The sequence below is a fragment of the Prinia subflava genome, chromosome 23, assembly GCF_021018805.1.
Source record: "Prinia subflava isolate CZ2003 ecotype Zambia chromosome 23, Cam_Psub_1.2, whole genome shotgun sequence".
Lineage (NCBI taxonomy): Eukaryota > Metazoa > Chordata > Aves > Passeriformes > Cisticolidae > Prinia > Prinia subflava.
This window is the reverse complement of record NC_086269.1, coordinates 2,397,654-2,421,851: the sequence shown is the minus strand read 5'-3', so window position 1 is coordinate 2,421,851 and position 24,198 is coordinate 2,397,654. Positions and strand designations below refer to the sequence as shown.

The window sequence follows — 24,198 nt, the reverse complement described above, 5'->3', positions numbered from 1 at the left end:
GCTCCGATCCCGCGCCTTGGCGGGGCTGGGAGCAGCCTGTGACACCGGCGGGGACACAGCCGCGCCCCACGGCCACCAAGGATGGGACCAGCGCCAGCCCCGGGGGCTCTCCAGCCCCAAATCCATCTGTGGCACATCCCACGGCACCGGGATGGCGTTCTGGGTGCCAGGGAATGCCAAAACCATTCCCGAGTGCCCGGGAAGAGCTGCCGTGGAGCCAAGGCTGGCACGCACGGATGGCACAACAGCCCCCTCCGAAAAATGGGCGTGTGCCTGCCTCACCAGTCTCCGTGCACAGCAGAACCAAATGTCCCCTAAATCGGGTTTGTTTTAAGCCAAAAAAGTTTTAAAACCCGCACTGAGGGCTCCCCAAATCCCAGGATCCCTCAGGAGCTGCAGCCTTCGCCAGGATTTCCTCTGGCTCTGACGTGGCGCCATCCCTGGGAACATCCCGGGGGGAGTCGCAGCCTCCCCCTCGCTGTCCTCGGGTGCCACAGCCCCTGATTTATTGTCACCTCCAGCCCACCACACCCCGGTGCCCCTGGGACGGCCGGGAACGGCGTCCCGGTGAATCACAGCTCATTCCCGGCTCCCGGACCGCGTCCTCATCAGCGCCCCAAGCCCGGAGCAGCCCCGGGGAAAAACCAGGAAAATTCTGTGGGGGGAAAACAGGAGGAGCCGAACCCCGCCCCGCACACAGCCAACCAAACCCTGGGAGTGTCCCGGGCGGCGCGGGGACAGGACACGCCTCTGTGTCACCAAACAGCCCTGGCCGTGTCGCTTGTCCCCCTGCCAGCGCCACCTCCGCAGCGCCGCGGGCGGGTTGGGCTCTGCAGGGCGAGCTCTGGCCCTGGTGAGGTTTAGGTTTAGTCACCGTGGGATGTTTCCAGCTGGGAATCGCGGCAGTTCCAGGCCGCTTCCCAAAAATCCCATTTGTGCAGGAGCCCGGTGCCGCTTTCCCCTTCCTTCTCCCCCAGAAATGAGCGCGGCCTCGGCCCTGCCCCGCGGGGAGGAGCAGCCGCAGGATCCGGGGAGGGGAGCTGGAAGGACGGGATGGCTGATCCGGGCTGATCCGGGCTGATCCGGGCTGAGCCGGGCCAGTCCCAGCCGGGAGAGAGCCCTCGGCGGTGCGGGGATGAGCCCGCGGGATGGGCAGAGGATTCCCCCTTGGAACGCCCCGAGGATCCATCCCAAAAAGGTCACAGGGTCCCTCCGAGGGTGGGATGTGACCAAAAATGTCACAGGATCCCTCCCAAAATTGCTGCATGATCCCTCCAAAATGTCACAGGACCCCCTTCCTTGGAGTGCCCCAAGGATGCCTCCAAGGGTGTCACAGGATCCCTCCAAAAAATGTCACAGGATCCCTCCGAGGGTATCAGAGGATTCCTCCAAAAATGTCACAGGATTCCCTCCTTGGAATGCCTCGAGGATCCCTCCAAAAAGTGCCACAGGATCCATCCAAAAATGTCACAGGATCCCACCAAAACCATCACAGGATCCTCCCCTTGGGATGCCCACCAGGTCACTCCCAAAAGTGCCACAAGATCCCCCAAAAATGCACAGGGATCCCTCCAAAAAGTGCCACAGGATCCCTCCAAGGGTGTCACAGGCAGCTGGGACCAAGGAACTGGAACAGAGCAGGGAATGGAACAGGGCAGGGACTGGAACTGGTTTTCTCAGCCCCGGGAAGAGCCCGAGGCTCATCCCGCCTTTTTCCAGAGGGCACAGCCGGGATGAGGCGCGGGAGGAGCGGGCGGGCGCCGCGGAGGTGGGGGTGGCTCCCGCGGGTCCTGGGGCTCCCCGGCTCCCGTTTCCCGCGGGTTTGGGTCCGGGATGTTGTTCCGTGGGATTGGGAAGGGGTGTCCCCCAGCCCAGGTGAGCCGGGAGCCGCCGGGAGTGGAGGGAATGGGATCCCAAAGCTCCTCAGGGAAGCAGGAGAAGCTCCACGGACCCCGCCTGCCCCGGAGCCCTTTCCCCTCTCGCCTTCTGCTGCCCCAGCAGGACCGAACGAGCTCAAGGAGGGACGGAGCAGGACCGAGCTCAGCTCCAAACCCGCCCGTGCCGGTGCTGGAGGGTTCATTCCCAGCTCCCGGGCATCCCAGGGAGGGCTGGGAGCCATGGGAGGGAAACCACGGCCATCCCAAATCCCACAGCAGGACAGGGAAATCCCAGAACAACCCCAAATCCCACAGCAGGACAGGGAACCCCATAACAATCCCAAATCCCACACCAGGCTGGGAGTGATCTAACCACAGCCATCCCAAATCCCACAGCAGGACAGGGAAATCCAACCACAGCCATCCCAAATCCCATAGCAGAACAGGGAAAAGCCAGAGACCCTCCAGCCGGGCAGAATCCCCTCAAAAGAGGCCAGGATCCCCCTAGAAATGGGCAGGATCCCCCCAAAACCAGGCAGGATCCCCCAAACCTGGGCAGGATCCCCTTTAAAACCAGGCAGGATGCCCCCAAAACCGGATAGGATCCCCCAAAACCAGGCAGGATCCCCCCAAAACTGGATAGGATCCCCCGAAAATCAGGCAGGATCCCTCCAAACCTGGGCAGGATCCTCCCAAAACCAGGCAGGATCCCCTCCAGCCGGGCAGGATCCCTCTCCACATCCTGTCTGGGAGCAGAGCCCTGTGCAGGCACCGGCTGCCTCTGCCTCCGCCAGCCCTGCCAGCCTTATCCTGCTGCCACACCTTCCCTGAGCTCCGGCACGGAGTTAACCCCTGGCAGAGCAGAGCCGGGCCCGTCCCAGGCGGTTTGAAACAGCGCTTCCAGGAGATTCCAGCTGGAATCTCCAGCAGGATCCCGGCCGCCACCTGCCCGTCCTGCCGGAAAACCTCTCCTGGAAGTTCCCCCAATCTCTCCTGGAAGTTCCCCCAATCTCTCCTGGAAGTTCCCCCAATCTCTCCTGGAAATTCCCCCAAACCCCTCCTGGATCCACGCTGGGAAATCTCTACCCATGCGACATCCGGAGCTGCGTCCCCTCCCCAAAAGCCGCTCCAAACCCCATTTGGGCTCCCCTGGCGCAGCTCAAACCCCTCTAGCACCTCCATCCCCCTCCTCCATCCCGTTTTTAACCCCCCCAAGGCCGGGCAGCGAGGACGGAGCCCCTCAGTTACCTGCTCCAGGTGCTGCGCGGGGAGCGCGGAGGGGCAGAGCCCTGGCGAGGAGCTCCGGGCTGGCGGGGAAGGGACGGGAAAAGCCTCGGTGGCCTCTCGGAGCGCGGCAGGAACAGCGCGGGTGATAAGGGAGGGCTGAAACCCGAACCTGCAGCTCGGCTCCTTCCTATATAAACACCGCTCACACCCCCGCTGCTACAGCGACACGACAGCGACACGACAGCGACACGACAGCGACAGCCGCGCTGCCCGAGCCGCTGCCACCAGCGCTGCCCTCCCCGGTGCCGGTGCCAGCTCGAGGTGGAGCCTCCCGGTTTGGGGTGGTGCTCCAGGTGTGTCCCGGGAGGCGGGAGCGGCGTTTGGGAAGGGGCACGGGGTGGGCACCGCCCTGCTGGGCACGGGGGGGATAAACCGTGGGGAGAAGCGAAAAACGCGGGGTTTAGCCTTAAAAAAATCCAAATAAACCAACAGGTGGGAGGGGCTCAGCGCCGCGCTGCGGCAGGTGATGGCGCACCTGTGGCTGTGGGAAATGTCCCCTTCCCCAGCGGTGACACCGCGGGGGTGACAAGGGCTGGGCGTGCCCGGTGCCACCCTGGGGGGGACGCGCGGCTGGCTGGGGACACGGCTGATAGCCAGGACGTGGGCACACCGTGCCACCGTGGGATTTCTTTGTGCCACGGCAGGATGTCTCTGTGCCACTGAATTTTCTTGTGCCACCACTTTGTGACTTCTTTGTGCCACCACTGAATTTCCTTGTGCCACCACTGAATTTCCTTGTGCCACCACTTTGTGACTTGTTTGTGCCACCACTGAATTTCTTTGTGCCACCACTGAATTTCCTTGTGCCACCATTTTGTGACTTGTTTGTGCCATCACTGAATTTCTTTGTGCCACCACCGAATGTCCTTGTGCCACCACTGAATTTCTTTGTGCCATCACTGAATTTCCTTGTGCCACCACTGCACGACTTCCTTGTGCCACCGCGGGCCCTCCCCGGGCGGGAGCTCATCCCGCCCTCCCCGCAGCGCCACCAAACCCTCCTGAGGACAAAACCCTGCCCTGTTTTTCCCGATTCTTCGGGCTCGGCCCCAAACTGGGACGGCCACATACCACTGGCGAGGCTGGGCTGGGAGCTTATCCACGGAAATTATCCCGGGAATTATCCATGGAAAAGGGAACCGACCCCGGGATCGCCCTACCAGCCGCGGGTGACAACTCCGAGTTTTGGGAAGGGGCAGTGACATTCCCCGCGCTCCCAAGGCCGGATCCAGGCTGGAATTCCGCAGCCGGAGCTCTGGGAGCCCCGCGGAGCCGGGAGCCGCTCCCCGCCCCGGTTGCACAAGCGGCCCCGGGGCGCTGCAGCGATCCCGGCCTCTGCCAGCAGCAGCTCCCCGAGCGTCCCTGCCCCGTCCCGGCCACCCTCTGCCACCCATCCGGGGCCGGACAGGGCCACCAGCTGTCCCCAGAGCCCGCAGCTGCCCCCTGACCCTCAGCGGGCTCCAAAGGCGTTTTGGGGAGGGGGATTTGGAGGGGCTGGGCTGAGCGGGGTGGGGCGGCCCCGGGAGGGGTTTTGTCCCCCTCAGGGCCACCCCGAGGATTTTGGCCTCTGGGGACAGCACCCACCGTGCCCCGGGTGTGGAAATCCTTCCCTGTGCAGGTCCCACGAGGCCTGGCAGCACCCAAAAATCAACTTTTAGTACTCAAAAATTACGTTTTAGCACCCAAAAATCACCTTCTAGCACCCCAAATCAACTTCCAGCACCCAAAATCACCTTTTAGCACCCAAAAATCACCTTCCAGCAACCCCAAATCACCTTCCAGCAACCCCAAAATCCCCAGGGACGGAGCAGGGAAACTCCAGCACGGCCTGGGGCTCCTGCCAGCACAGAGAGAGATTTGGGGGGGACAGAGGAGAAACTGGGAGCCTCTCCTTGGGTGTTGTGGATGCACGATCATCAAACTGACCCCAAATATGAATTTTTTCTTCAGTTTCTTTTGCTTAAAGAGGAGAAGGGACGGAGCCAAACCCCCCACGCCGTTCCCAGCCCCAATTCCTGCCTCATCCACACCAGGAAAGGCTCAACCCAGGGGGTGCCCTGTGACCCCAACCCCACACTGAGATTTTGGGGGGATCCCCCACTCCCAACCCAAATTTTTGGGGGGTTCAGCCCCTCCAACACCTCCCTGGTGCTCACCCCGCCCCAGCAGCGGGACACGGAGCATCCCCCCCCCCCTCAGCAACCCGAGCCTGAACTCAAGGTCCCGCTTATCTGAGCACAAGCACGTCTGGTGATAAGGCCGGGATGAGATAAGGCCGGGCAGCCTCCGCGCTATCAGCAGCCCTTCCTGCAGCCCTGCGCCCCAAGGCTGAGGGGTTCAGCACCCCCAAACATCCCCCATCAACCTCTCCCTTCGAGGAGATTTAAAAATTCCACGCCATTCCCCGCTGGGCGTTGTTTCCCCATCAGGCGAAGCAACAATTCGGGGGAAAGGGGAAAAAAACTAAATGAAAAAGGAAAAAAAAAAAAAAAGAAAAAGAAAAGAAAAACAAACGCCAGCTAAATAACAAATAAATCACAGAGCAGAGCAAATAATGTGTCAGGGCTCTCCTGACAGCAGCCAGGGGGGGCACACCCAGCCCGGGCCGCCAAAACTGGAATTGCAAATCGTCATCATCGCTGCTCAGCCGAGCTGAAAGGTGAGCCCGGGAAAAGAGAGGAACAGAGCCGGGCCTCACCTGGGACACACCTGAGCCTTCCTCCCCTCCTCCTCCTCCTCCTCCTCCTCCTCCTCTTCCTCCTCCTTCTCCTCCTCGCTGCGGCACCGCGGGCTGAGCATCCCCCGGGGGCTCCCCGGAAAAGAGGAGGGAAACCCACCCGGGGAGCTCCAGGGGTGACCCCAAAAGCTGCGCCGAGCCCCGGTGCCCGCTCCTGTCCCCGGTGCCTGCTCCTGTCCCCGGTGCCCGCTCCTGTCCCCCGTGCCCGCCCCTGTCCCCGGGGTGGCACTGCGGGGACATGGGGCTGCCGTGGGGTGGCACTGAGGGGACACGGGGTGGCACTGAGGGGACACGGGGTGGCACTGAGGGGACACGGGGCTGCCACGGGGTGGCTTTTGCTCTGGGGCAGGGCAGGAGAGGGACAGGGAAAAGGGGACGGTGCCAGCGGGGTGGCACTGCCACCACTGCCACAGAGGGGTGGCACCGCCGGTGGGGTGACCCTGCCACAGCGAGGTGACACTGCCAGAGGGGTGGCACTTCCAGAGGGGTGGCACCACCAGCAGGGTGACACCAACAATGGGGTGACACCGCTAAAGTGGGGTGGCACCACCAGAGGAGTGGCAGTGCCACAGCGAGGTGACACTGCCAGTGGGGTGACCCTGCCACAGCGCGGTGACACCGCCAGAGAGGTGGCACCGCCTGCGAGGTGACCCTGCCACAGCGAGGTGACACCACCAGAGAGGTGGCACCGCCTGCGAGGTGACCCTGCCACAGCGCGGTGACACCGCCAGCGGGGACAAGCGGGGGCGAGGCAGAGGGAATCCCCCGAGCGCTTTGTCGCGCTGCCAGGCTTGGTGGCACCGCGGGGACACGCCACCGCCCGCTGTCCCCAGTGCCACCAAGCCACCCCTTTTGCATCCCGATGTCCCCGAATCTCCCCGGGACGCGTCCCAGCCAGTACAGCCCCCGCGACACCCACCCAGCACCCCTGGGTGCCGCCCCGGGGGCACGGCCCGGGGCGGGGGAAGCGCTTGGGGCCCGCCGCAGGATTGCTGCCTCATTAGAGAGCAATTACCGGCTAATTACGGGGCCGGCACCACCCAAACCCGACCGGGAAATTGGGCTGAGCGCGTGCACGGGCGCGCACATCCCACCCCCCCCCAAAAAATTATATATATATATATATATATATATATATATATAATATATAATATATAATATATAATATATAATATATAATCTCCGGGGATTTTGAGGTTGCTGGAGGATGATTTTGGGTGTTAGAAAGAGATTTTTGGGTGCTGGAAAGTGATTTTGGGGGTTGCTGGAAGGTGAAGGTGATTTTGGGGTGCTGGAAGGAGATTTTGGGTGCTAGAAGGAGATTTTGGGTTGCTGGAAGTTGATTTTAATAATAAAAAGAATAAAAACCTTGGGAGCTCTCTGGAGCGGGGATGGGACTCGTCACATGAGGTCACTGCCCCCAATTCCCGCTGGGCTGGCTCCGTGCCTCAGTTTCCCTGGCTGAGGGGGGGTATCCTGCTCCCCTGGGGCACCCCAAAATCGCCCACCCTGGGTGGGCAGCACCCACCAATGCCACGGACCCCGTCCCACCGGGATTTGGGGTTTGTGCTGCCCCTCCTGGGCCTGCTGCCAGCGGGGCCAGGCCTTGGTGGCACCTGGGCTGGGATGGCACCGGGGCCAGGGTGGCACCGGGGCTGAGGTGGCCCTGCCAGTCCGGCCGTGCCGTGCCCCGGGGACCGGTGGCTGCAGAGCCCCGGTGAACTTTAGCCCAAAATTCGCATTCCTGTGGGGCCCTGCTTATCTGGGGTGGCCCACAGAGGCCACCAAGGACACGGGCGAGGGGACAGCCCGGCGGGAGGGCTCCTCCAAACCGTCCCGGACCTCCAAAACCCTCCTGGGGATCCTTCTAAACAATCCTGAACCTCCAAAACCCTCCTGAGGATCCCCCTATACCCTCCTGGACCTCCAAAACCCTCCTGGGGTCTCTCCAAGCCCTCCTGGACCTCCAAAATCCTTCTGGGATTCCCTCCAACCCATCTGGGATCTCCAAAACCTTCCTGGGGTTCCTCCGAACCATTCTGGACTTCCAAATCCTCCTGGGGTCACTCCAAAGCCTCCTGGACCTCCAAGATCCTCCTGGAGGTACCCCCAAACAGTCCTGGACCTCCAAAACTCTCCTGGGGTCCCTCCAAATGGTTCTGGACCTCCAAAATCCTCCTGGGGTAACTCAAGAGCCTCCTGGACCTCCAAGATCATCCTGGGGATCCCTCTAAATGATCCTGAACCTCCAAAACCCTCCTGAGGGTCCCTTCAAACTGCCCTGGACCCCCAAAATTCTCCTGGGCATCCCTCCAAACCCTCCTGGGGTCCCTCCAAACCCTCCTGGGGTCCCTCCAAACCCTCCTGGGGTCACTCCAAACCCTCCTGGGGTCACTCCAAACTATCCTGGACTTCCAAAATCCTCCTGGGGTCCCTCCAAAATCCTCCTGGGGTCACTCAAGAACCTCCTGGACCTCCAAGATCCGCCTGGGGTCCCTCCAAATCCCCCCCGGGGGTCTCTCCAAGCCCCCCCAGACCCCCAAAAGGCAGGGCCAAGCCCACGGCAGTGACAGCTGGCGGGGAGGGGACGCGAGGGGACAGGAAAAGGACGCGCTGGTGGCACCTCCGGGCATACGGGGACAGGAGGAGGGGACAGGAGAGCGCAGCGGTGGCGGCTGAGCAGCCCCGGGGCCCGGGAGGTGGCACCGAGCTCCCGAATTCGCTCATCTCCCTGACAGGAGCTCCGGGAAAGGTCACAGGGTTCGCACATCCACAAAAGAGGAGCTCAGGAACAACAGCGGGAAGGAGGGGGGAAAAATCCCACGTGGAAAGGAGAGAGGTTAAAAAAAAACAACAGAGAAAAGGGAGAAAAGCTCCTCCATGGGAAAGGGGGAGGGAAAAATCCTCCGTGGAAAAGGAGGAGGAAAAATTCCCCCCTGGAAAAGGAAGAAACAATCTCCCCTGGAAAAGAGGGAGGAAAAATCTCCCATGGAAAAGAGGGAGGAAATGATCCCCCCTGGAAAAGAGGGAGAAAAATACTCCATGGAAGAGGGAGAGAAAAATGTTCTCCATAGAAATGAGAAAGAAAAAAATCCCCCCTGGAAAAGAGGGAGAAAAAAAATCCCTCATGGAAGAGGGAGAGCAAGAAATTCCCCATGGAAAAGAGGGAGAAAAAACTCTCCTAAGGGAAAGAAGGAGTGAAAAAATCCTCCATGGAAAAGAGGGAGGAAAAAATTCTCCGTGGAAAAGAAGGAGGAAATGATCCCCCTGAAAAAGAGGGAGAAAAATCTCCCCCATGGAAAAGAGGGGAAAAGAAAAACTCCTTGGAAGAGGGAGAGAAAAATACTCCCCATAGAAATGAGAGAGAAAAAAATCCCCCTGGAAAAGAGGGAGAAAAAAAAAACAACCTGGAGAAGAGGGGAAAAAAAATGCCCTCTGGAAAAGAGGGAGGAAAAAAAAATCCTGGAAAAGAGGGAGAAAAAAATCCCCCATGGAAGAAAAAAAAAAAAAAAAAAACAAAACCCTGGAAAAGAGGGGCAAAAAAATCCCCTCTGGGAAAGAGGGAGAAAAAAAAAACCCATGGAAGAGGGGGAGCAACAAATTCCCCACGGAAAAGAGGAAAAAACAAAATCCTCCATGGAAAAGAGGGAGAAAAAACTGCCCTACGGAAAAGAAGGAGAAAAAATCTTCCGTGGACAAGAGGGAGAAAAAACTGCTCTATGGAAAAGAAGGAGAAAAAAATCCTCCGTGGACAAGAGGGAGAGCAGCGCTGGAGGAGCAGGGAGAGCCCCCCAGGCCGCCCCAGCGCGGGGTCCCCGCAGCCCCCCGGGCCTGCAGCGCCCCCCGGGCTCCTCCATCCCCCGCGGGGCGGGGCCGGGAGGCGGCCGGGGCTGCCCGACCGGTCCCGGCTGTTCCACCGGGGCCCGACCCGCGGCACGGCACCCCCGGGGCTCCGGGGCGGCCCCACGGAGCCACCGCAGCCCTCGGAGGCTGCTCGGTCACGGGTGTCCCCAGCGCTGTCCCCACGGGTCACCAGCGCCTCATTCCCCGGAGGGGCTGCGGCTCAGCGCCCACCACGAGGGGTCCTGGACCTCCAAACCCCTCCTGAGGGTCTCTCTAAACCCTCCAGGACCTCCAAACCCCTCCTGAGGGTCTCTCTAAACCCTCCAGGACCTCCAAAACCTTCCTGAGGGTCTCTCTAAACCCTCCAGGACCTCCAAAATCCTCCTGAGGGTTTCTCTAAACCCTCTTGGACTTCCAAAACCCTTCTGGGGGTCTCTCTAAACCCTCCAGGACCTCCAAAACCTTCCTGAGGGTCGCTCTAAACCTTCCAGGACCTCCAAAACCCTCCTGGGGGTCTCTCTAAACCCTCCAGGACCTCCAAAACCCTTCTGGGGGTTTCTCCAAACCCTCCTGGGCCTCCAAAACCCTCCTGAGGGTCTCTCTAAACCCTCCAGGACTTCCACATCCTTTCTGGGGGTCTCTCTAAACCCTCCTGGGCCCTCCCAGCGCCGCTCCTGCCCCAGCTCTGCTCTCCCACCCTGTCCTGGACAAACCCAGCAGCCACATCCCCGTTTTTATTTCTCCACCTGGACGCGACATCCAGGATGTGACATCCAGGCCTCGGTGTCCCCGAGCCGCTGCCGGCGTTACGTAAGGAGAGCCCGGAGCCGGGAAAACTCTGGAATCCCGGCGGGAGGAGAGGAACGGCGGCAGCGGGAGCGGCGGGAGAACGGGAGGAGGATGTGGGAAGAAGGGGGATGATGAGGGAAGCAGGAGGAGGATGCGGGAGGCAGCGGGAGGAGGATGCGGGAGGAGGATGCGGGAGGCAGGAGGAGGATGCGGGAAGCAGGAGGAGGATGCGGGAAGCAGGAGGAGGATGCGGGAGGCAGGAGGAGGATGCGGGGAGCAGGAGGAGGATGCGGGAAGCAGGAGGAGGATGAGGGAGGCAGGAGGAGGATGAGGGAGGCAGGAGGAGGATGAGGGAGGCAGGAGGAGGATGAGGGGAGCAGAGGGAGGATGAGGGAAGCAGGAGGAGGATCCGGGAAGCAGTGGGAGGATGCGGGGTGTCCTCTCTGCTCGGTCCCCGCCAGTTCCAGCCCCAGTTCCAGTCCCCCAGGGCGGCAGGGCCAGCGGGGTGTCCCGCCTCGGGTCCCGCCCGGCCGCGCCGAGAACAAAGGGATGCTCGGGAAGGCCCCGGGAGCACCGGCGGGCTCTGGGAGCGGAGCTGGGGCTGGAGCGAATCCCCGAGCGTGGAGCGGCCGGGGAGGCGGCAGGGGGGACACAGACACGGGGGGATGGCGGGCACGGCACGGGAATTATGGACACGGAACAGGAGGATCATGGACACGGCACGGGAATTATGGACACGGAACGGGGGGATTGTGGACACGGCACGGGAATTATGGACACGGAACAGGAGGATCATGGACACGGCACGGGAATTATGGACATGGAACAGGAGGATCACAGACACAGCGGGGGAATTATGGACACGGAACAGGAGGATCACGGACACGGCGGGGGAATTATGGAAACAGGGTTGGGAGCATCACGGACACGGCACGGGAATTATGGACACGGAACGGGGGGATCATGGACACAGCACGGGAATTATGGAAACATGGCTGGGAGGATCATGGACACGGCACAGGGGGATCGTGAACATGGGAATTATGGACAGGGCACGGGAATTATGGATACAGTGTGGGGGGATCATGGACACGGCATGGGGGTTACATACATGGCCTAGGATAAGGGACACGGCCCAGGATCACAGACAGGATCACGGACCCAGCCCAGGATCATGGACAGGATCACGGACCCAGCCCAGGATCATGGACAGGATCATGGACCCTGCCCAGAATCACGGACACGGCCCGGGATCACGGACACGGCCCAGGATCACAGACCCAGCCCAGGATCACAGACCCAGCCCAGGATCACAGACACTGCCCGGAATCACAGACCCAGCCCAGGATCACGGACACTGCCCGGAATCACAGACCCAGCCCAGGATCACAGACCCAGCCCAGGATCACGGACACGGCCCAGGATCACAGATCCAGCCCAGGATCACAGATCCAGCCCAGGATCACGGACCCAGCCCAGGATCACAGACCCAGCCCAGGATCACGGACCCAGCCCAGGATCACAGACCCAGCCCAGGATCACAGACCCAGCCCAGGATCACAGACCCAGCCCAGGATCACGGACCCAGCCCAGGATCACGGACACGGCCCAGGATCACAGACCCAGCCCGGGATCACGGACTCAGCCCAGGATCACAGACACTGCCCGGAATCACAGATCCAGCCCGGGATCACGGACCCAGCCCAGGATCACGGACACGGCCCAGGATCACAGATCCAGCCCGGGATCACGGACCCAGCCCAGGATCCCGGCCCCGGCCCATGCCCAGGGCCCCGGCCCGGCCCCGGCCCGCGGGCTGTTCGGAGCAGGGCGTCTGTCGCCGGGCTGCCAAACGCACACAAAAGGCGTCTCATTATCCCCTAATTAGTGCCTTGCCGGCTCCTGCAATTAACACCCGTGCAGGCGGCTGTTGTTGAGGTAAACAGAGGGTTTGAAGAGCCCTGGAGAGCCGGGGGGTCCTGGCAGGGTGGGGACCACCCGTGGGCCGAGTCCAGAGAGTCCCACTCACTGCAGAGCTTCCAGGGAGAGCTGGGCAGGGAACAGGGACACCTCCCAAAACCCCCTGAACCCGGCCTCGGACACTTCCAGAGATCCAGGGGCAGCCACAGCTTCTCTGGGAATTCCATTCCAGGGAGGAATTCCATCCCAAATCCCACCCAGCCCTGCCCTCTGGCAGTGGGAGCCATTCCCTGTGTCCTGTCCTTCCATCCCCTGTCCCTCCCCAGCTCTCCCGGAGCCCCCTCAGGCACTGGGAGGGGCTCTGAGCTCTCCCTGGAGCTTTCCCTCTCTCCCAGCCTGGCTCCGAGCAGAGATGCTCCAGCCCTGGGAGCACCTCCGTGACCTCTGGACCGGCTCCAGCGGCTCCACTTTCTCCCAAAACGAGCCCGTGAGTCAGGGCTGCGCTCGGGGCTGCCCCGGAGGAGGCCGAGCCTCCCGTCCTCCTGCCCAGCCAGGTGTTTATTCCCTGGAAAACATCAAAGGAATCGCCCGGGTCTGGAATGGCCTTTCCCCGGCTGACCCAGAAACGCGGATCAAGAGCTGCCTGATCCCTTAATTGAGAACTTGGTGACTTTGAATCTTTATTAAAGAGCTTTAGTGAATGCGAAGATTAAGGGCACGACCGGCCGCTGCCACCATCCAGCCTCCTTCCCTGTCACCATCCAGCCTCACTCCCTGCCACCATCCAGCCTCCTTCCCTGTCACCATCCAAATTCATTCCCTGTCACCATCCAGCCTCACTCCCTGTCACCATCCAAACTCCATTCCCTGTCACCATCCAGCCTCACTCCCTGTCACCATCCAGCCTCACTCCCTGTCACCATCCAAACTCCATTCCCTGTCACCATCCAGCCTCACTCCCTGTCACCATCCAGCCTCACTCCCTGTCACCATCCAGCCTCCTTCCCTGTCACCATCCAGCCTCCTTCCCTGTCACCATCCAGCCTCACTCCCTGTCACCATCCAAACTCCATTCCCTGTCACCATCCAGCCCAATTCCCTGTCACCATCCAGCCTCCTTCCCTGTCACCATCCAGCCCCATTCCCTGTCACCATCCAGCCTCACTCCCTGCCACCATCCAGCCTCACTCCCTGTCACCATCCAAACTCCATTCCCTGTCACCATCCAGCCCCATTCCCTGTCACCATCCAGCCCAATTCCCTGTCACCATCCAGCCTCACTCCCTGCCACCATCCAGCCTCACTCCCTGCCACCATCCAGCCTCACTCCCTGTCACCATCCAAACTCCATTCCCTGTCACCATCCAGCCTCGCTCCCTGCCACCATCCAGCCCCATTCCCTGCCACCATCCAGCCCAATTCCCTGTCACCATCCAGCCTCACTCCCTGTCACCATCCAGCCCAATTCCCTGTCACCATCCAGCCTCACTCCCTGTCACCATCCAGCCCAATTCCCTGCCACCATCCAGCCTCACTCCCTGTCACCATCCAGCCCAATTCCCTGCCACCATCCAGCCTCACTCCCTGCCACCATCCAGCCTCACTCCCTGCCACCATCCAAATTCTCTCCCTGCCACCATCCAGCCTCCTTCCCTGCCACCATCCAGCCTCCTTCCCTGCCACCATCCAGCCTCACTCCCTGCCACCATCCAGCCCCATTCCCTGCCACCATCCAGCCTCACTCCCTGCCACCATCCAAATTCTCTCCCTGCCACCATCCAGCCCCATTCCCTGCCACCATCCAGCCTCGCTCCCTGCCACCATCCAAATTCTCTCCCTGCCACCATCCAGCCCCATTCCCTGCATGCCGGAGCCACCTCGCCCTCAGCCGCTGTTCTGGAGCCTTCTCCCTGCTCCAGCCTGGCTCTGGAGCTCTGGATGGGCTTTGGACATGTCCTGGAAGTGCTCCCTGTGCTACTGGCGCTGAGTAAACACCGGAATCAAACCCAATCCCCGCTGAAAAGAAGCGCTGCCCGTACAGAACAACACAATCCCGGGGGGATTTTCCAGCTTGGGATGGTGGAAGGAGCAGCAGGGATGGAAGGGGGGGCTCCACACGTGCCCCCTCCCTCCCTCGCTGTGCCCGCAGGTTTCCATCTGCCAGGAAAAGCAGGGATGTTTTGGATCATCCCCTCCCCGCGGGGCAGGGCTGCCCTGGGCTGGGGAGGAAGGAGGCAGAAGAGGAGGCAGCGCTGCTCCTCAGGGTGCCGTTCCTGCCTGCTGCTGTCGTGTTTTCCGAGGAAAACAGGAGTGGGGGATGCTACTACCAAATCCTGGGAGAGACGGAGAGAGAGGGGGGAGCAGCAACGGAGCCGGAGCCGCGCGTTCCCTTCCAGCCGAGCTCCAGGAGAAATCCCCAGCCCGGCGGATTCCCGGGGGCACGGACGGAGCAGAAAACAACCCCCGGCCCTGCCTGCCCTCCCTGGGGGGATTAAAAACCCCTCTCGGCCCATCCGGGGTGGGTTTTGTGCCCCAGGCCGGGCCTGGCAGTGGTGTGAGGGGCACCACGGCAAGAGCACACACGTGTGACACGCTCACACACTCACACGTGTCACGGTGACAGGGGTGACAGGCCAGGGCCACGCCGCTGTCCCTCGTCCCTTCCCCGCTGGTCAGCGGTGCCATCGTGGTGCCAGCTCCGGGGCAGTGCCAGCCGCGTCCCTCGGCCTCCTGCCCGTCCCTCCTCTGCCTCGTCCTCGCCAGCCCGGCGGCTGCTCCCGCCTGTTTCTATGGGAACTCGGCAGGAAAGCGCGGTGAGCAGCGCCAGCCCTGTGCCAGCCGTCACCGTCACCGTGCCACCGCCTCTGCCACGGCCACCCCTGTCCCCGCAGGGTGTCCCTGGCAGCCAGCAGGGCACGGCTCTGGTGGCCCCAGTGCAGCAGGGTGGGTGCCAGGGGGTCCCCAGGGTGGGCTGGGGGTCTCCTGCAAACACCGGCTGTCGGATTTGTGCTTCCCGTGGGATTTTTTAGCTCAGGAATTTTAATTCCTCAGCCGCCCCCTCTGTGGGAGTGCTAATCCTGGCTGTGTGTCCCCAAGGGGGTGGCTCGGGGCAGGGGACAGGCCCAGGTGTCCCCCGGCCACCGCTGTGCCAGGCCGAGCAGGGCAGGAGCTGCCTTGGGAAGCGTCTCCCGGTGAAGGGAAGGGGACAAGGGGGGAAACGGGTGTGGGTCTGAGCAGGACAGGAGCTGCAGAGCAGGACAGGATCTCTCCTTTTCCATGAGGGAATGGCAGCGGGACCCAGGGGAGGGATCTGGAGCAGCCACACACCCACACCGAGCCCGGCGTGTGCAGGGCTGAGCATCCCGGGATCAGCTCAGTGCTGGGGACACAGAGAGGGGTCCATGGAGGGATTAATGGTGGGATTCTTGGAAGGATTTGTGGAGGGATTCATGGAGGGATCGCAGTGGGATACACAACGGAATCTATGGAGGGATCACAGCGGGATTCATGGAAGGATTGAGGGATTCACAATGGGATCCATGGAGGGATCACGGTGGGACTCATGGAGGGATTAGTTGAGGGATTTGTGGAGGGATTCAGGGTGGGATTCACAGCAGGATCCATGGAGGGATTCACATCAGGATCCAGGAAGGGATTCACTGAGGGATTCTCAACAGGATTCATGAAGGGACCACGGTGGGATCCATGGAGGGATTTGTGGAGGGATTCAGAATAGGATTTATGGAGGGATCACTGTGGGATCCATGGTGGGATTCATGGAGGGATTCACGGCGGGATCACGGAGGGATTCATGGAGGGATTTGTGGAGGGATTCAGAACAGGATTCATGGTGGGATTCACAACAGGATTAATGTGGGATTCACGGAGGGATTCATGGAAGGTTCACAACGGGGTTCACAGAGGGATTCGTGACAGGGTTCATGGTGGGATTCACGGCGGGATCACGGAGGGACCACGGCAGGACCACAGCGGGATTCATGGAGGGATTCATGGTGGGATTCATGGAGGGATTCATGGAGGGATTCATGGAGGGATTCATGGTGGGATTTGTGGAGGGATTCAGAACAGGATTCATGGTGGGGTTCACAACAGGATTCATGGTGGGGTTCACAACAGGATTCATGGTGGGATTTATGGTGGAATTCACGGCGGGACCACAGCGGGATTCATGGAGGGATTCATGGAGGGATTCATGGTGGGGTTCATGTGGGATTCACGGCGGGACCACAGCGGGATTCATGGAGGGATTTATGGTGGGATTTGTGGATGGATTCATGACAGGATTCACGGCGGGATCACAGCAGGACCACGGCGGGACCAGGGCGGGCTGCAGGCGCTCCCGCAGCCGCGCAGCAGCGCAGCAGCAGCGGGGAGCTGCCGATCCGCGGCTGCAGAGCCGCACGCAGCGCCGCAGCCAGCCTGGAGCGACGGATCCTGCAGCAAACGCAGCCCCGCTCCCTCCATGGCCGGCGCTCCCCGCAGCCCTCCCCGCACTCGGGATTAACGGAGCGGCTCCCGCGGCCATCTGGAGCGGCGGGCCGGCCCCCCTGCCCCGGGGGACCGCGTCACCGGGGCACGGCAGGGCCGGCGGGGCTGAGCCCGGCACGGAGCCCTCGGAGGCGGCCGAGACCCCGCACGGCTGTGCCGGAGTGACCGGAGCCCCCCGGCCCGCGGTCACTCCCCGGGGGAGGCCGGTCCGGCCCCTTCCGCCGGGCTTTAATAGACTCGTGGCGTATTAACATCCCCATCATGTGATGAATCAGAGGCTGTTTCCCTGCGAGCCGCGAGCGGCTCAACAAAGCTGCGATTGAGGGCTCGGGGCAGCGGCGGAGGCTCCGCCAGACACCCCCCGGTGCAGGGGGAGCTGCCCTTCCTCCCGGCCCGGGAGGAGGAGGAGGAGGTGGAGGAGGAGGAGGAGGAGGGGGAGGATGGCGCTCCGCTCGCAGCAGGCAGCGAAACGAGCCGCGGAGCCAAGGGAAGGTCTCGGCTTCCCTGGGAAGCGCCAGACGACATCTCCCAGCCCCATCCATCACCGCCCGTCCCCAGCGCGGCGCGGGGGCCGGCGCGGAACGCGGCGCTGGGGGGTCCGGCCCCTCCGAGCCCCCCGTTCAGCAGGATGGGGTTTGGGGGCGCTGAGGCAGCGAACAGCGCGGCTCCCCCAAATCTTCGGCGCTGCTGTGCCCCTGCACGGAGCCGGGGCCAAGCCCTGGGGGTCCAATCCCAGTGGGTCACAGCCCGCAGCGTTTGAGGTTTTGGGGACACAAACCAGCCCACGAACACACGGCGGGGACAGCTCGGGGGGCCCGAGCGTCACCCCAGGCTCGGCACGAGGGGCAGGGGGTGCACGGGCAGCCCCTCGGGGGTGCCGGGCCCACAGCTCTGCCCATGGGGCCGGAGCGCAGCCCCCCTTTCCCCCTTCCCTAAAAGAGCCCCCCCAGCACCACGAGGGGATGCGCTGCCCCCCGCTCAGCGCCCGCGGGGAGGAGGAGGAGGAGGAAGAGCGGAGGAGGAGGAGGAGGAGGAGGAGGAAGGAGCCGCGCCGGAGGCACTCACCGTGCGGGGCGGGCAGCGGCCGGTCCCCCCCGCGCTGCCTACGGGCGCAGCATCTCCCCGGCCATCCCCAGCCCGAGCGGGAGCCGGAGCGGAGCCGGAGCCGCAGCCGGAGCTGGGCATGCTCGGGGGCCACCGAGCGGCACGTGACACCGGGCTGGCACCGAGCGGGGCGGGGGGACAGCGCCGCCACCACCGCCCCCCAGCCCCGCGGCCCCCGCGGGACCGCCCCGAGCCCCCGTGCGGGGGGACCCGAGCCCCAGAACCCGGGCACGGCCGGGGTTCCAGCGGCGGGGGCTCGGAGGGGCAGCGCATCCCCTCGTGGTGTTGGGGGGGCTCTTTTAGGGAAGGGGGGAAGGGGGGCTGCGCTCCGGCCCCATGGGCAGAGCTGTGGGCCCGGCACCCCCCGAGGGGCTGCCCCTGCACCCCCTGCCCCTCGTGGTGGAGGGACCGAACTTCCCCGTGCCGGGGGTCACAGGGACCCTCTTCCCTTTCCCGCATCCCGGCCTTGGGTAACGCTCCCCAGGCATCGCAGCGCTGGGTTGGGGGACAGAGAGGTCCCCGCGTCCTCACCGGGGTCGGGGGACAGCCACGACATCCCTGGGACCGCGCGTCCCTCGGGATCCGGCACCTGGCGGGGCAGGGGACAGGACGGACGGCAGGACAGCCCCAAACAGCTCACCTGGTGCCCAGGGTGGCTCAGGCGGGGCTGGCAGGACCCAGCTCAGGTGAAGCTGGCAGGACCCAGCTCAGGTGGGGCTGGCAGGACCCTGCCCAGGTGGCACTGCCAGGACCCTCCTCAGGTGAAGCTGGCAGGACCCGGCTCAGGTAGCGCTGCCAGGACCCAGCTCAGGTGGGGCTGCCAGGACCCGGCTCAGGCAGCACTGCCAGGACCCAGCTCAGGTAGCGCTGCCAGGACCCTGCTCAGGCCCCAGCCCAGCCGGTGGCTCCCGGAGCCGGGCACGGAGGCGCCGCCACTGCAGCTTGCAGCCCTACAGCGATGGCACCGTGCCCCGATGGTGGCACTGCCACCATCCTGCCTGTCACAGCTGCCAGGCCCGTGGTGGCACCGTGCCAGTGCCCAGCACGGGCTCAGGGCCCACGGGGACATTCCTTCCTGGGCCTGGGGACAGCCACGGGCACAGCAGGAAGGGAAAACCAGCGGCTGTCCCTGATCCTATAATCTTCCCATTATCCACGGGGCTTTAGGGGCAGGGCAGGGGGGTGGCTTTCACTGCCTCCTGTGTCCCCACAGCGCTGGGGACACTCTCACTCCCTGCCAGCTCACAGCAGGACCCCAAAACTGCAGTTGTCCCCTCCCCAAGGGGATCCACAGGGGCTGCCCCCCCTCCCGCTGTCCTCCTGCTTCCCAGGAGTCCCCCAAAAAGAGCCCAGGAGAAACTGGGGAGCCCTCGGGGGAGCCCCCCGGCCTAACCAGGCAGGCTGAGCACCCCAGTTTGGTGTCCAGCTGTTCCCTGCTCCCTTCAGGGCGCACCAGGAGCTGCTGGAGCAGACCCCACCCCAACTTCATGGGCACAGCAGGGCCTTTCCTCCTGCAGGCAGAGCTGGGGACAGGATTGGGATGAAAAAATCCCATGGGGGCACCGGGATAGCTGGGCTAGGGGGTGTCCGGAATCCCCCAGAGCGTCCCTTATCCCAGCAGTGCCACCTTTGGAGGACAACGGCCACCACTCGGTCCCCTGGGCCCCAGGTGGGGCTGGCAGGGCCTTCCCCAGCCCTGGCCTGGTGGCCACCACCTTCCAATCCCACTCCCTGCTCTGCTGTGACGTTCCCAGGTCCTGGGACACACAGGGAAGGAGGAGGCACAACAAAATTCCACAGCTCCAACCCCATCTGGAGGCTCTCGGTGCAGCCCCAGCCCCATTCCCTGCTCCGCTGTGACATTCCCAGCTCCTGAGGCACACAGGGAAGGTGGTCCTTGCCCCTGGGGTCTCAACTCAAACCCACCAGGAGATTCTTGGAGCAGCCCCAGCCCCATTCTCAGGTCTACTGTGGCATTCCCAGGTCCTGGGACACACAGGGAAGGTGGTCCCTGCTCCAGAGGAGGAGGCACAACAAAATTCCACAACTCCAGCCCCACCTGGAGGCTCTCGGTGCAGCCCCAATCCCATTCCCTGCTCCGCTGTGACATTCCCAGCTCGTGGGACAAACAGGGAAGGTAATTTTTGAGGTCACAACTCTGACCCCACCAGGAAGCTCCCAGAGAATCCCCAGCCCCATTCCCAGGTCTGCTGTGGCATTCCCAGTTCCTGGGGCACACAGGGAGGGTGGTTCCCACTCCAGAGGAGGCACAACAAAATTCCAGAGCCCCAACCCCACCAGGAGAGGCTCCTGGAGCTGCCCCAGCCCATTCCCTGCTCTGCTGTGACATTCCCAGGTCCTGGGACACACAGGGAAGGCCGTCCCTGCTCCTGGAGTCACAGCTCCAACCCCACAGCTCCTGGAAGCTCCTGGAGCAGCCCCAGCCCATTCCCTGCTCTTCTGTGGCATTCCCAGCTCCTGGGGCACACAGGGAAGGTCATTTCTGAGGTCACCGCTCCAGCCCCACCGGGAGGCTCCGGAGCAGCCCCAGCCCCGCTCCCGGCCCCGTCCGGGGCTGTCTCAAGGACGCTCCGTCTGCGCTGCCCAGATTAGCGCGGCTGCTCCCGGCGCTGCCCCCGCCGCGGGATCTTTGCTCCCTTTGCCGGGTTTTTATTGCCGTCTGGGCACACGGAAAGCTCCGGGAGCCAGATAGGGACGGGCTCAAAGATCCCGTCTGGAGCAGCCTCACCCGGCGGGACCCGGAGCCCCACGCGAGGCGAGGCACAGCCCGCAGCTCTCAGCCTGTCTAGACACCGAAATCGCCTCGCCACGGCCTCAATCCCGGCTCTGGAGGCAGGGAAGGGGCGAGAGGGAACGGGGAACAACCCGCGGGGATGATCCGGGAGCGGCGCCCCGGGCTGGAGCCTCCCCGAGCTCAGCGCAGCTCCGCGCCCCGGGGACCCTCGGCGCCACCGGGCTCCTTCCCACAACCTCCAGGAGCTCCAGGAATTCCCCGCCGGGCTCCGGGGGTGTTTCCCCCGCGGGATGACGCGGGGCAGGGGGCGGCAGGCTCGCCCACCCCACCCCGGAGCTCTCTCCGAGGAGAATTTTGCATCCAGGACGGGGCAGAAGCTGCAGGTGCAGAGCGCAGAGCCGCGGCCGGTCCTTCCCCATCCCTGCGGAGCCCGGGGAGCTGCAGCACCCCGGGGTGCGAAACTTTCCCCCCTCCGCCCCTCGCCACTTACTTGATGAAGTAGAGGCCGCCGTGCATGGTGGTGTCCACCTCCCAGCCTCGGGGCAGCCCTGCGGGGACAGGCCAGCAGCTGCGTCACCTCCCTGTGTCCCCCCGGTGTCACTGTCCCCCTGGAGAGGGGCTGGCAGGGACTGAGGGGTGCTGGCGACCCTTGGTGCTGCCGTGGGTGACTCTCACGGCGCCCAAAACGAGTTTGGGGAGAAGTTTGAGGCCCCTCCTCATCACAGAGAGAGGGAAGGGAAATCCCGCCAGGAATCTCGACAGCATCACCTCGTACGGTCCCCCCAGCCCTCCCCAGCTGCACGCAGCCCGTGCTGGCTCAGTTTTGGGGGTCCCCTTGGCATTCCCGGAGGATTTCACTCCCCATTTCCCGTCCTGGCCCCCCAGGAGCCGGGCCCATGGAGTTTAACCCCTTCGGAGCCTCACCTGCGCAGGAGAAGTGCCCGCTCTGGATGGAGTAGCCCGTGCCGGGGTGCACCCAGCTCGTGGATTTGGTGTCGTCGCTGTCAAGGACAAGCACAGAGGGGCTGTCAGCACCCCCGGGGGGCTCGGAGACCCCCGGGAGAGGAGGGCTCGGGGCACCACGAGGCGCCTCTGCAGCCAAAGGAGCGGATTTCAGGTGTGGAAACCTAGCAGATTTTAGGTGTGGAACAGCTTTTGGGTGTTTCTTCCCGGTTAGAACTAAACCCATTCCATCCGGGAAGAGGGGAACCGCCACCAGAAGGGACAAACAGGACAGGAGAGGTGGCAGTGCCACAGGACAGCAGGAGCTGGCACCCCAAAGCGAGCCCCCCGCCCCCTGCAGCCCCCCAGGCCCCCACCCCCGGCACAGCCCCCTCCCCAGCCCAGGCCGGCTCGGGCAGGACCGTACTCGATGAAGAAGATCCGCCCGTCCCCGCACACGCCGTAGGTCCACCTGCCCGGCAGGTCCAGCCACTCGATGTCATCGCCCATGGGGGTGGCACGGGGGGCTCGGGCGCGGAGCAGCCCCCCGGGACGGCGCCCAGGTGTGCCCAGGTGAGCCCAGGTGAGCCCAGGTGAGCAAAGGCTCCGCTCTCAGCCCTTCCACCCCGGCTCCGCTCGCTGCGAAGAACCCGGGAGGGAGGGAAAAGGAAGAAAAAAAAATTCCCGGCCAAACCCGTGGAGTTTAACCCCCTCGGAGCCGCGGTGCGCAGGGCAACCCTCCCAACCCTCCCCGTGACTCTCCGGGGCCAGCCCGTCACTGCTTCCTCCAGTGCCTACTCGCTGTAATTACCATCAATTAACTCGAGGTGAGTAATTATGGAGTTGTTACTTCCCTCTCCTGTTCATTTGGAACAATGTCGGGATTCTTCTGGCCCGTCTGATCTGGCAGCCAAGCCGTATGTAGGGCACCCCGATGATTATCTGCGGCTCTCGTGGGGCTGCCCAGCGGGGATTTTCTCTGGCAGCCCTCAATTAAAAGTCTTTTAAGGCCAAAGGTGGGGTCTGGGAGGCACCTGGGCCTCGGATTGAAGGAGCCAATTCGCCCTCCTGTCCCAGCGGCGCCTTTGCAAAGCTGCTCATGGCACCAGCGGGGAGATGCCGGCTCGGGAGAGGCCTCAGAGGTGGAAAAAGACAAAAAAATTATAATTTCTCAATTCCTGAAAACCCCTTGGTTCTCATTTTAGGATTATTAAGGTTGGAAGAGATGAGGCTGAGCGTTTAACCGAGCGCCGCCACGGCCGCCGGAGCATTTCGGGGTTTTTCCTGCTCGGGCCCCACATCAGAGCAGTTCCCCGGCGGGATTTGGGGAAACCAGTTCCCCGAAAGCTTTTCCCGGAGTTCTTTGAACCACGGGATGAGAAAAACACGTCTGGTGGGTCCCTTCGGGAGAGCAGCCGATGACATCCTGGCGCTGCCACGTCCCGGGCATTGTTTCACCTGGAAAAGCTCCATCCCTGGGAATTGTTTCATATGGAAAAGCCCCATTCATTGGGCAATTTTTACCTGGAAAAGCTCCATTCCCTGGGATTTGTTTCGCCTGGAAAAGCCCCATTTCTTGGGCATTGTTTTACCTGGAAAAGCTCCATTCCCTGGGCATTGTTTCACATGGAAAAGCCCCATTTCTTGGGCATTGTTTCACCGGGAAAAGCTCCATTCCCTGGGAATTGTTTCACCGGGAAAAGCTCCATTCCCTGGGAATTGTTTCACCTGGAAAAGCCCCATTTCTTGGGAATTGTTTCACCGGGAAAAGCTCCATTCCCTGGGAATTGTTTCACCGGGAAAAGTCCCATTTCTTGGGCTCTTTTACCCGGAAAAGCTCCATTTCCCGGGAATTGTTTCACATGGAAAAGCCCCATTCCCTGGGCAGTTTTACCTGGAAAAGCCCCATTCCCTGGGCATTGTTTCACATGGAAAAGCCCCATTCCCTGGGCAGTTTTACCTGGAAAAGTTCCATTCCCTGGGCATTGTTTCACCCGGAAAAGCCTCATTCCCTTGGCAGTTTTACCTGGAAAAGCCACGTTCCTTGAGAATTGCTTTACCTGGAAAAGCCCCATTCCTGGGCAGTTTTACCTGGAAAACCTCCATCCCTGGGCATTGTTTCCCTGGAAAAGCCCCATTTCTTGGGAATTGTTTCCCAGGAAAAGCTCCATTCCTGGGAATTGTTTCACCTGGAAAAGCTCCATTCCCTGGGCATTGTTTCACATGGAAAAGCCCCATTCCTTGGGAATTGTTTCACATGGAAAAGCCCTATTCCTGCAGGAAGATCCACGACCTTGGACAGGGATGCTGGTTTGGGGATGAGGATGCTCCTCCTTTCCCTGGATTTTCCTTATTTTCCTTTTCCCTTTCTCCTTTCCTTTCCTCTCCTCTCTTCCTTCCCTTCCCTTCCCTTCCCTTCCCTTCCCTTCCCTTCC

At 62.5% G+C, this 24,198-nt stretch overlaps 1 protein-coding gene across 3 annotated transcripts in view; it reads right to left on the bottom strand.

The window, feature by feature from the left end:
• PLEKHA6 (pleckstrin homology domain containing A6) overlaps positions 1-22,231 on the bottom strand; it is a 57,731-nt gene extending 35,500 nt beyond the window's left edge. The window contains exons 1-3 of one of the 3 annotated variants that reach the window (XR_010082929.1): positions 22,191-22,231; positions 21,746-21,822; positions 21,312-21,369 (exon numbers count right to left, since the gene is read on the bottom strand). Coding sequence is in view for 1 of the 3 variants with exons in the window: in XM_063418511.1 (XP_063274581.1) it covers positions 21,312-21,337 (26 nt within the window). In the remaining 2 variants the exon portion in view is untranslated. Of the gene's footprint in view, positions 1-21,311; positions 21,370-21,745; positions 21,823-22,190 lie in introns of those variants that run through there. The other 2 variants (XM_063418511.1, XR_010082930.1) reach the window with 2 other exon arrangements.
• Positions 22,232-24,198: the final 1,967 nt, after the last annotated feature.